Source organism: Crocodylus siamensis, chromosome 7, assembly GCF_052110815.1.
Source record: "Crocodylus siamensis isolate JL-2025a chromosome 7, ASM5211081v1, whole genome shotgun sequence".
In the NCBI taxonomy this organism is placed as follows: Eukaryota; Metazoa; Chordata; order Crocodylia; family Crocodylidae; genus Crocodylus; species Crocodylus siamensis.
This window is the reverse complement of record NC_143401.1, coordinates 52,854,958-52,868,131: the sequence shown is the minus strand read 5'-3', so window position 1 is coordinate 52,868,131 and position 13,174 is coordinate 52,854,958. Positions and strand designations below refer to the sequence as shown.

Below are 13,174 nucleotides of genomic sequence, written 5' to 3'. Positions count from 1 at the left end.
ACAGCATCAGCAATCAGTTTTTTTGGCTGATGTGAATTTAAGACAACCCCTCAATAATTATTTTTCCATATATAGAATCTTATAAATTTGTTATAATTTTCTAGGTATAGAATCTAATTATCAGAGGGTTGTCTTAAATTCATCCCCCTCCCACTATGACAGCAGGGAAAATAGTGGCTGAGGTGGGGGTCAGGTGGATCCCTTGCACTCTGCCCCCCACTTATTTTCTCTCTGGTCTTACCCTTTTGAGGGTGCATACAATCTGATACTGAAAGACTGCAGCTGCCTTCCCCCTTGGCCCCCATTCAAATCTAGTACAGGGGGCTTTGCCCCCAGGCTAAGTGGGGGGGGCGGGGAGAACACTTCATCCTAAATTCAAGTAAGTACATTGCAGGATGGATGAAGAAAGCTGAGCTCTGCTGCTTAGCTTTGACATGGTATTGTTTCAGGAGTGCTTATACATGTTAATAGTTGAAATATCAAAGAATTTCACTGGCTGTGCAAGAGTAGAAAAGGAGTGTATGGATATCTGTTGATGTTTCATACATAAAGAGAGAAGTGGTTGTAGAGTTGACCTCATAACATTAGAATTGTAGAAAATGTCTAGTGTTGTAGTCAGCACTGATATGGAATGGATTTACACACTTTATTTATAAGACTTCTTTTCAGCGGAGGTTTTCCAAACTTAGACCAATCAGGATAAAGATTTTCGGTTCTGGATATGCAATTCTAGGTTAATCTTGGGAATTGAATAGTTCTTAAGGTTAAAAAAATATCTTTTGTTACCCACTTTAAAAAAATGGTTTCTAACCCTGTGTCTACCAGAATTCCTGTATGATGTGAGGAAAGTCACTTAAATTAAACTTTTCACAAGTGGCCATCATCTGTGCAGGGCCACAGCTGAATGAGTCTTTTTTGGTATTAGTGTTATGGCAGTGCTTAGGAATATTCATATTACAGAAACATGTCTTTACAACAAAATTAAACTCTTGTTCAGAAGCAGCTGACATGGGAGGTAATAGTTCTATGCGAGGTATAGTTCTACCCCAGCCTGTGGCAGAGCTATTCATTATTTCTCCCACATAGTAGACTAGCAGTGTCTCTTGCGAGTTTGAAGTAAGACCGAGAGGAACAGAAAGAGAATTTCTAGTGGAAAAAGAGGAAGGGAGCAGCAGTGGTCCCTGATGGTGGCTGTGGTGACCGAGCCCTTCCCCAGGTGGGGGCTCTCTTCACAGGTTAAAGATGGGGCAGATAGCAAAGCTCAGTGCTTGTGTTAGGGCAAAGGAAGGCTTGGAAAGGATGTCCTGGGTCCAGGGGTGTTAAGGAAGTTGAAGTTATTAGTGGAAGGGATTATTTTGTCATGTTTAAGAACTGGTTCTGTTCGGCTTGCCTTGTGAGTGTTTTTTGCTCTGTTCTTTCCCCTCACACTCAATCCTTGCTATGTGTTTGTCGTTGTCTTTCAGTCATAGTAGGGAAGCGAGATATATAATCAAAGTACGGAAACACATGGCTGCCAGGTCATGGGCTTTTATCTCTTCTCCTGTCCTGTCTCCTCTGAGCTGAGTCAAACCTTACTTGAAGTTGACTCTCATTAACAGGCTCATACTTTGGTAGTTACCCACCTGCTATCAATTAAGGAGCAGCCGGTACACTACTAGTCTTTCACTTCAGTTTAAATGGTCTTTGAGGCTCCAGCAGTGATCAGGAGTCTTCACCTGGGGAAGGTTACCTGTGAAAGATTTTTGGAAGGTAATGAGCTAGTTCTGACCAGGAGAAAGAGGTAAGGTAGCTGTTTTCTCTTAATACAACTTTAACACATCTAATTTATAACGCTGTTGGAGGAGACAAGATGTGATGGGTTAGTTTGAGATGCTGTTGAGTGGCATGATTTTAGTAGTCTCCCAATACTTCTCTTTAAAATTAGAGCTTGGGCCCAGGCATCCCAGCACAAAAGGGATTAAATCATACTTGTCAGACAAATGCATGTAGCTGGTATTCAGTTCTTCTTACTGTCTGTTACTGTCATTGATAAATCTAATTAATCAAGTTGGATATCAAGGAGGTAATTTTTAACATATGTGGTTTGTTTTCAGTCCTAGTCATATGCTCTAGACAACTCAAATCCATAATGCTAGGAGCTGCTGCTAAACTCTAAAATTACTGACAAGAATGCCAAAGACAAAAATTCAGTAGGAAAGAGAAACTGTAAGTACACATTACTTTCAAGCAGCAAGCCATTTTAGTTCAAGTATTAGTGGTTATTTGATGATGCTGTAGTGAGGTTCAATGACTCCTGCTTATGGCTACGCCGAGAAGGAAGCATTATTAGCTATATTCTCTCTTTTCAAAAAACAAAAAATAAGGTTTTGTTACACAAGATTAAATCCTGAGTAACTCCACTAAAGTCACCTGGATTTATGCATGTATACCTGACAGCATATTTTGGTCTTTTATATACTGAAATCTGATTAATTGATTACATGCAGCACTTTCCTCCGGTGTTTCTTATTTTGTTGAACTGAGATAATGCTAGGAAATCACAAAGTAAAATTAAAGAGAAATTCTTGAGAAACAGTAGGCTAAGGATCTATAAAGAATTCTATCACCGCAGCAGTATGACAGACTAGAAAATCTGTGTAGCTGTACTCTTTAGAAAATAAATCCCCCCACAGAATTTAGGAAGTATTTGAGAAATGACTGAAAAAACATCAGAGCAAAGGGTAAAAACCCTGCAAAATGAATGAAAGTAAATGGGAAAGGAAATATTATCTATGGATTGTATATCTATTTATATAGATTATTTACTTAGGTGAAAGAAATAGTATCTGAGATTTAACTGAAATATATGGAAAAACCAAATATATGTGAGAAATCAAGAAACAAAAAAGAACCTCATCGGTGTCTTGTCTTTCTTTTAATACCCATATTGACCAGGCAGCGATAATTAATTCGTTGAATTTTTCAGATCTATCTTTTTTCAATCTCTCTTTTTCATATGTACAGCTGGCCATGGAAATTAACAATATTTGTTAACATATAACAAGGTCTTACTGCTGAGATTTCTGTGGAAAAAATTAAACAACATTTTTAGATAGAAACATTTTGTTTCATGTACATCCTCAAATATAAAATACTAATATCCTTAAATAGTTAGTTAATGCACTCTCCCATAAAATTGTGTAAGCTAACTATTAGCACAACGTGTAGTTTAATATGGAATTAGGATAATTTTTCCCCTTAATTTAAGCCTTGGGAAATGTTTTTATTAAGACAGAATCTATTCCTTAATTTATTTTTTGGTACTAAGGGACATAGCGTGTTTTTTATAGAATTTTCACATTTTAATAAGGCTAAGATTTATCTTCTGTCTGGGATAATTATAAATCCACAGCTGACTCTCCCCTGGTGAAGCTGGCATATTATCCCAATTGTGGTGATGTACATCAGCCTGTTGTTAGTAAAGGGCGAAAATCCAACAACACAACTCTGCTCATTAGTGGAATTGAATATAAAAGTAAGCCTTTTCTGGTAAATTTTCAGAGTTTAAAACTTCCGCATTTCTTATCACTATTTTTAACAAAAAAAATCTTCATGACTGGTCACATATTATGAGTTGTTTTTTTTTTTAAAACCTGGTTCTACTCAGCTTGGCTAATGGAAATAATTGGAATTCTACCATATAATAATTTAAGGAAATTTTCCCCACATTACTGATCTAAAAATACCTGTACTATTTTACCACTAAAATAAATTGATCTCAAGATACTAGTGACTGTACCTCATGAAAATGCATTTATATTTATTCAGACCGTATTTTCCTAGTTTACAAATAATTATTACTTTAAAAACTTGTTGTACTCATTTGTGTTAAAATCCTATAAGAATCACAAATCTCCTTTTTATTAAACACTTTTAACAGAACTATTATGTAACTTAATCATCTTCAGGTTATGTAATATATGCTGAAGCCTGAAATGGTAGTAATTTTCAAACTAGGTTTTTTTCTGCTGTTGCACATATATAATTCCCAATAACACAATCCAATGAGGCAGAACATCTTTTAGAATCTAATTGGTAGTACCCTTAGGAAAGACATATGATGATACTTCATTCTGGAAGTTACCTTTTCAAATTTGTGTCTTAGACAAAAGCACCAACACCAGTTAATTACAAATGGTCATTTGAAAGTGATATTTTAATACGTGGTGATGAGAACTTAATGGTTGGGAGCATACCTGTTCTCCTCAGTGCACTGACCTTAGTGCACATAGAGGATTGTCAGACCTTTTGATAAAATGTGAACTAAAACTTTTTTCAATTTTTAAAGAAGTACATCAGACATTTTGATAATAGAATAATATAGACTCTCTGCTACCATCATCACCACCCATGATCAAGACCGTTTAGGATTCAGAATATTAAGAGTAGAAGCAACTGTGCATAACAGCCTGTGTTCAACATCTGTCATGTTGAAGTCTATTGATGTTCAATTGCATCCTATTGTTTTCAGATTATTCAACCTCATTTCATTGTCATTGCTTCTTCTAGGGATTAATTAACTGTTTACAACTATGTGGGGTTTTGGAGTCATAACAGAAACAATTGATCTGTAGTTTTAGGCAAATGTACTGTATTCCGTCCCTAATGAAAACATTACTAATTTACAAATGCTTGGTACCAATTTCATTAAGCTTGAAATCAAATATAGATAATAAATCATAGTGTGACAAGTTTTAGTCTTTCTGTGAATTTCATAAGGAAGTCATAAAATCATACACATTTTCTTGTAAATCTGTGGATATACCAAAGCAATAAAACCAACCACCCCTCCAAAAAAGCAATATCAACATTCAGTGTTTTTTTTTAATGCTCTGCCATTATTAGTTGCAGAAGTTTATCTTTCAGCAGTCACAGTCAAATTATTTTTAATGCGTAAATTTTAACTTCTTTTCAGCTCTTCTTTTATTCCTGTAACTTTTTGAAGACTTTTGTAAAATGTAGTAATCTTTATTTCATATGCCATAAATTATATGTATATAGTGGATCTGTACATGTGTACTGCATGTATTAGTGGCAAAATTATGGGGTAATTATGTGCATATGTGTTTTTGTAATTGTATGCATTTATATCACAATCTCTTCAGATATTTTCAATTAATTTGCATTAAGTCCACATTTTTCTCTTGCATATTATTAAATTATCTTAAAGCTTAAATATAGTCAAGCAATTCACTTTAATTGAAATTAAATATATTACGTGTGTCTAGTATCACCTAAAATATTGCACTCCCTAAGAATGTTCATCATATCTGTATTGTTATTATAACAATAAATTGTTTGATAGTCCTAGACCTTTTCTGACATTACCAGTCTACTTGAGATTTATACTATCCAAAGTTATATTATTATGTATTTCTACATAGCCTTAATTCTCTAATATCCTTGTAAAATTACTTCCCCTACCCCTAACAGTTTTTAACAAACATTTTCTTTTGCCTCAGTGTGCGAACTGCTATGTTTTGAGAGATTTTTGCTGAGCTCCAAAAATTATTCACTGAAAAGACCTTTTGCTTAACTGTTGTGATTCTTGTGGGGCCAGCCAGACACTACTCCAGATGGCACGTTGTTAGTGCTGGACAGACAGGGCTTTGGAAGACTTCAACAGATGAAGGCTGTAATATCAGGGTTTTGCTGGGTTTTTTTCCGTGTAGTTCCCAGGGTGTGAAGGTACTGGGTTGGAAGCAGAGGGCCGCCTGCCCACCTGCTACCACCTGTTCAGCTCTGGCTGCTGCTTCTATAAAGCCTCTTCTTGCCTGTAAAATATGATCATTGCCTACCAGCAGTAATCAAAGAAGGAACACTCTTTCCTTCTCTTGCAGATTTACTTCTTCGTCTGCAACAGTTTATCACTATAAAATATCAGGTCCTAAAATGAGCTGGGGTTTCTCCTGCTGGTTAAAACAAACATCCTGTTGGAATAGATGTGTTTTTAATCTGTTAAATCTTTTTTGATTAAATGGACTGTCTTGAATTTTTCAGAATGGAGATCTCATCAGTTCATTTTTCTTTGCCAAATTTAAAGAAATGAAAAGAACATCAGACCAGTCGCAAACTGCAGTAGCTTGCTTTCTTGTTTCTGTACCAAATGAGAGTTTATTGTAAAATTAATCTAGAAAACTGTTACTTTCTTTTTTGAGATCATGAAAATAAACTCTCACTGACTTCTGGAAACAGAAGGTACAAAGCCTGCATTCTGAGTGATTTCTCCAGCAGTTTCCAGCTATCACATTTTTTTCTCTCTCAGAATTTAAAGCTGCCTCAAATATGAAGAGCTGTAAATCAAATAATGTGGATTCTGGTTTGGAGTCAGATATGCAGTGTAAAAGTGGAACAGGCTGTATAATGAAATGTGGTTCTGAAAGGATGGAGAGTGCTGCCAAGAGGAGGCTGGCTGCTAATGCCAGGGAAAGAAGAAGAATGCAAGGACTGAACACAGCCTTTGATCGACTGAGAAAAGTTGTTCCACAATGGGGTCAAGATAAGAAACTCTCCAAATACGAGACCCTTCAGATGGCATTAAGTTACATTATGGCTCTAACTAGAATCCTTGCTGAAGCAGAGAGATACAGCACTGAAAGAGACTGGATTAACCTTCACTGTGAACGTTTTCATCAGGAGAGCTACCACACTTACATGGGACAGAAAATGGCAACAGACAGTGACCCTTATGCACAAAGAATCTTCAGCTATCAGCCTGAACATTTTCAAATAGCTAATTAGAGTTAATTATGAATATTCAGCAGGCCAAATGAGTAATTTTGCAAAAGTTAGTGAGAATTAATCTGCTTGAATAAGGTAACCTTGTCACTATACTGGTTATATTTGCTTGTTTGCTTCTTGTACTGATGTTACTTATGTAAGTTTGTTTAGAAAACTTTAATATGCACCTAAGAAGATCACGTTTGCTTCTCTTGTACTAATGAAATGCTTTTAACAAGTTTGTTTTACTCACTGCATTTGTGATGATTCTCCATAGTTCATTTAATTCAAAAGATGCATAATTTTTACTGTGTTGGATTATGTGGGCCAAATAAATATGATATTACTAAATGGAATAACATGAGATGAACTTGGTCCCATATATATATATATATAAAAAATATTTTTGTCAGCTTTGAGGATGCAATTTTGTTTCCAAAACTAACAGATCCTATGAAAAGATAACTGATGTGTATTGGGGTTTTAGTCCTCAGATAAATAACTTTCTTAAACTTTGTAAGTTTGTCATATGGGTTCCAGACAAAGTTGTGTAGGTTTGCTTTAATACAACTTACAGTGTCTCGTGTATGCTCGGAACAGAGCTAATTTCAAGAAGTGTACTAATGTTCTTACTGTAAGCTGGCTGTTAGAGCAGGTCTGTTTATATGCTGTAGAGGCAAATACTTGCATGAAAATAGAGATTTAAATTTTGTAGCTTATACTGACATGAAAGTTCTGTATTGCTCTTTTTTTAAAAAAAACAAACAAACCCCCTTTTTTCTGGTATATAGAAACAATAATAAATTTTGTAAACTGTAAATGATTTTTTTTTACTTGAAATGTCCTTACTGGCTGCCTTAAAATGTTAGAATCCTACTGTGGAGCTGCACATTGATGGATTTGCTACAGTGGTTATTGCTTTTTCTTCAAAATAATGAAGTAAAATAATTTTAAGTACCTAATAGTAGCATTTGGCGCCATTGGTTGGTACTCCAATCAGGAACATTTTGTGCTGTGCAAACACAAAAACAGACTTCTGTACCATGGTTACCATGTAAAAAGAGGGTAGTAAATTGTGATAACAGTTTCTGGACAGCGCAGTCAGTTTGAAGGGTGGCATGTGTTTTGTTGGTGCAGTGGGTTTTTTTCCCCTTTTGGGCAATGGATAAAATATGGGAGAGGACAGAAAGGAAAGGAGAGATGATTTTGAGGTACAAGAGCAAGGAGGAGACCAACCTGTTTCTCTCAGAGTTAAAGCACAAAGTGTTTGAGAGCAGACATCTTTTACAATGTCTGTGGCTGAGAGTCTCAAGTCTGTTTTCACTGGTGCTGTTCTGAGGAACTCTGAGGAATAGGCTCCTTACTGCTCTTCATTAGCTGTGTGGGAGTACTGGGGGTGCTATCCCAGAGCAGTTGTTGGTAAGGATTCAGCTGGGAAGTCTGGCAGGTTCTCCGCTGTCTCCTGCCATCTACTGTGTTCTATCACTCTCTCAAATGATAAATGAGTAGTTTTTAATAGAGGTTATTTTCAACAATTGGAGGATATTTAAAAAGGAGGAAAAACATCCACAGAAATTCAGTTCTATTGCGAGAGTGACCTCTGAACAATGAGAACAGTTGGATACAAAAGGCCTGATCTTGTGGTCTGTAGTCCAGCAGAACTTTAATTCAAATCAGTGAGCAAAATTTTACTTAGTCCCTACCCTGCAGCTCCACAGATTTTTATAGGAGTCATTGGGCCTTTACAGGTTGAATCTGGTTCTCTGGAAGTCTTATGGGAGTAAAGGCAGCGGGAATGGGCTCTCATGAGCTTGTGCTAAGGACATAAAAGAATAACTGAATAACTTTTTTTTGAAAATGTTGGGATCCTGGCATGTTGTAGCTGCATGTAACAATCTTCTTTTCAATTTCTCTCACTAAAAAAATGTTCTTTACTTCTCATGAATTAGATTGCCTTTTTCCGTATATAAATCATCAAGAAGGAAAGCGTCACTTCTGTGCAGAGGGCCTAGTTATGCTCTCCAGGGAAGTTCAGGTCCACTACAGATTGTGATGCTCATTCCCTTCATTAGGCAAAACCTGGCCAGCGACTATTGCATCACATTGTCAAGTAAATGCCAGACACTGAGGGACGGATTGAAGGTTTATCAAAATGTAGGGGATTATTGTGAATCAAATGCTGTGCTGGCTTGCTGTCATGTGATCCAAACAAATGCTGGGCAGTAGCAGTGTCTTTCACTTTCCGCATCCCCTAGTCCTCATCCTAGTGGGGGAACCTATAGGCACTGCTCCAGTATACATTATGAGATTGCATGGCATGTGAAGCAGCATGAATGGTCTTGCTGAAAGTTGTCCTAAGCCTTCTGCAGATAAATGGGATGACTCTCAAGGATAAATATAGGGGTAATATTAGTCTATAACAATGATTCTAGTTGTCCCTGAGCATCGTCCCCTCTGCCGGTCCTTCCCAGATGTGCTCCTGGATAATCTTCTCAAAGAGCTTCCCCAGGATTGAAGTACGGCTAAAAGGCCTATAGTTGTCCAGGTCTTCCTCCCTCCCTTTTTTGAAAATGGGGACCACATTTGCCCTCTTCCAGTCGTCTGGCACCTGGCCAGAGCACCACAAGTGCTTGTAAAGCCATGCCAGGGGCCCCTTGATATCCCCTGCCAATTCCCTCAGCACCCTGGGGTGGAGAGCATCTGGACCTGCTGATTTGAACACGTCCAGTCCCTCCAGAAGTTCCCTAACTCGGTCCTCTTCAACCCTAGGCCTGTCAGAGTCTCTCCTGAGTCCATCCTGAATCTCAGAGGGGGAGTCCTGGTCCCTGCACAAAAAAATGGAGGCAAAGAAATTGTTAAAAAGGTCTGCCTTTTCCTCTGGTGCAACCACCAGATTGCCTAGCGTATCTCGCCAGGACCCCACGTTACCCAGTGCTCCATATGTATTTCATAGTTTCATAGTATGGACCTGAACTTATCATCTAGCCTGACACCCTGCCACAGGCAGGAATGAATGCTGGGTTCACAAGACCCCAGACAGGTGATCATCTAACCTCTTTCTGAATTTACCCAAGGCAGGGGCGAGGACCACTTCCCTAGGCCACCCTAACTGTAAAATATTGCCTCCTGATCTCTAACCTAAGCCTATTCTCCATCAGCCTATTACCATTGTTCCTCATCATCCCAGGTGGTGCTGGGGAGAATGGGACTCGTCCTATTTGCTGATGATCTCTCCTGATGAGTTTGTAAACAGCCATCAGGTCCCCCCTCAGCCTCCTCTTGCCAAGGCTGAACAGGTTCATGTCCCTCAGTCTTTCTTCATAGGGCCTGTCCTGCTGCCCTCTCACCAAGTGGGTGGATCTCCTCTGAACTTTCTCCAGGCTGGCCACATCTCTTTTAAAGTGCAGCACCCAGTACTGGATGCAGTACTCCAATTTTAGCCTGACCAATGTTGCATAGAGGGGGAGTATCACCTCTCTGGACTGGCTTGAGATGCACCTTTGGATGCATGACAAGGTATGGCTGGCCTTGCTGGCTGTAGTCTGGCATTGGCAGCTCATGTTCATCTTGGAGTTGATAATGACTCCAAGATCCCTTTCCGCCTCTGTGCTTTCAAGAGGGGAACTCCCCACCCTGTATATATGCTGTGGATTCCTTGTCCCAAGGTGCAGCACTCTGCATTTATCTACATTGAACCCCATTCTATTCTCATCTGCCCACTTTTGTAGTCTGCCTAAATTTAGTTGCAGCCTCTCTCTCCCTTCAAGTGTGTTCACCTCGCCCCACATCTTAGTGTCATCAGCAAACTTGGACAATGTGCTTTCAACCCCCTTGTCCAAGTCACTGATGAAGATGTTAAACAGTGCAGGCCCGAGGACTGAGCTCTGGGGGACCCCACTGCTCACATCTCACCAGGTTGAGTACTACCTGTCCACCACTACTCTCTGGGTGTGCCCCATCAGCCAGTTTTCTACCCATCCAACTGTAGGCATCAATGCCATAGTTGCTTAATTTATTGATGAGGATGGGGTGAGAGACAGTGTCAAAGGCCTTCTTAAAGTCTAGAAAGACTATGTCCATGGTGACACCATTATCCAAGGATTTAGTTACCTGGTCATAAAAGGCAATCAGGTTGGTCAGGCAGGACCTTCCTTTGATGAACCCATGCTGGTTCCCCTGAGCATGATCTCCCTTGCTGGTCCCCCACAGATGTGCTCCTTGACGATTTTCTCCAAGATCTTCCCGAGGCCTGAGGTGAGGCTTATGGGTCTATAGTTACTTGGGTCCTCCTTCCTCCCTTTCTTAAAAATGGGGACCACATTAGCTAGTTTCCAATCCCCCAGCACCTGGCCAGATGACCACGAATGCTCGTACAGCCAGGCCAAGGGCTCCGCGATGACCCCTGCCAGCTCCCTTAACACCCTTGGGTGGGGGGCATCTATTTAAAAAAGGGCTTTTTGTTGTCCTTGATCCTTGATGCTAGCCCTAGTTCTGTATCTGCCTTAGCTTTCCTAGCAGCCTCCCTACAAGCCTGAGTGGCGGAGGTATACTCCTCTTTGGTGATGGCCTCTCCCTTATACTGGGTGTATGCCTCTTTTTGGCTTTCAGGCATTCCTGAATGCCTTTGGTGAGCCACGGGGGCTTTTGAGTACTCTTGCCCCCTTTGATTTTCATTGGGACTGTCACCTCTTGGGCATGGAGGATCATCTCCTTAAGGAACGACCACTCATCTTGTACACCCAGTTCCCCAACTCTCCAGGACCCCAGTATCTCTCCTACCAATCTTCTCAACTCATTGAAGTTGGCCCTCTTGAAGCCAAGGGCTACTGCCTTACTGCAGGCCCTTGACACCCTGCGCTGTATGGTGAATTCCGGTAGGCGATGATCACTGTCACCCAGGTGGTCAAGAATCTGGAGTCCCCACACCAGGTCATTGCTAGGTGATGTGGCATGGCGCTGGTTCAGATGGAAAGGGCATACCAAGGAATCAGTCTTCACTACCCCTTTTTATGGGGCAGACTACCTATGATCTCCTATGGGGAGGGCATATCCAGGCAATGTCAGTCCTGTTCCAGAGGGTTCCAGGTGTTCATACTGAGCATGTGCAGCCTTGGCACAATGGTGGGTTGCCTCATCTTTTGTTTCTTAAATGCTGAGGGTGGTTCCAAGGGCTGGGTTGTTGGTCCAGGTATTGGTTTTGGTGGTTCGGTCATTCAGAAGGAGCTATTTTTAGACCTACTGCCACTCTCTCTCAAGCACTGTCATTTATCCCCATTCATTCAGGAACCAAGTTACATAGGAGGGATAGGTATGAGTCATAGGTTACACAACAGGGCATGGGGACAAGATGGAGACTTGACAAACAACAAGGAAACTTGACATGACTTATGCTAACTTACATATATAGGCCTAAATCATATAGTATCAGTAAAACAGTAATATAGAACAGTAAAAATCAATATAAACATAATAATTATACAATATAAAGGAGAAAAAACAAAACAAATACAATTTGCTACCAAAATAAAATGCTGAAGTTTATCCTATGTCTTAGCTCACTTATACTTATCTATAGGGAACAGAGAAGGAGAGAACTAGTCAGAAATGGTTGGGGAAGGGGAGGGAATGTATTTTAAAATAAAAAAACAAGAAAAACTGTGGGTTTTGCTACACTACCAGTCTCTCAGGTGCCTATTTTATTTGTCTGGCCTGGCTGGCACTCTGAGTCAAATCAGTTGCCAAATTTCAGTCAGGGAGGGATTTTTTCCCAGGTCAGATATGGAGGGTCATTTTTTTTTCTCTGCACCTGTGCTATAGTGTGTGGTCTTCCTATGATCATCTGAGGGAAATTTCCTGGCTGTGCATTGGTAAAGCACTGACAGGGTCTTTGACTCTTCTGATCTTTACTCATGGCACATTCTAGGTTTTTTAATAGAATGTTTAGGGGCTGTGGTGTGCAAGAGGGATCAGAGTAGACATTCTGGGGATCGTTTTGGAGAACTGGGTGCCTGCTAGTATGGGGGACTATATTTGATGGCCTATGAGATGCTCCTTCCTGTATCCTACGTTCCATACATAATGAGTGTAGAAAATAAGTAATATACATCTCTTCTGTTCCATTTTTTCCATACGCTGCTCTCATTTATCATCCAGTGGAATAGATTATAGATTTAAGCATAAAAATACTGAAGCAGTATGTAGTGAATTACTATATGATACCATTATTAAGCCTATAAAGGGAAGAGAAAGCCAATATAAAAGATCAAAGTCCCACAATCCTATTGCCAAAAAATACTGAGAAATTAAATGCACAATCTCCTGAAAAGCACTTCTGTGCAATGGATAGCTTGCAAACATATTATGAATTAGGCCACTGGATCCACCTCTACCATTGAGCTACAGCGTAAGAAGGTTA

At 39.6% G+C, this 13,174-nt stretch overlaps 1 protein-coding gene across 1 annotated transcript; it reads left to right on the top strand.

The window, feature by feature from the left end:
* The first annotated feature begins 552 nt into the window (after window positions 1–552).
* On the top strand, window positions 553–7,537 carry ATOH7 (atonal bHLH transcription factor 7). Its single transcript, XM_090058323.1, has one exon. The coding sequence runs from the start codon at window positions 6,325–6,327 to the stop codon at window positions 6,778–6,780; it is 456 nt and encodes a 151-aa protein (XP_089914449.1). The 5' UTR covers window positions 553–6,324; the 3' UTR covers window positions 6,781–7,537.
* The last annotated feature ends 5,637 nt before the right edge of the window (window positions 7,538–13,174 follow it).

What these genes read in the sequence shown, in the direction of transcription:
- ATOH7 (XM_090058323.1), top strand. Translation starts at nt 6,325, where the DNA reads ATGAAGAGCTGTAAATCAAATAATGTGGATTCTGGTTTGGAGTCAGAT.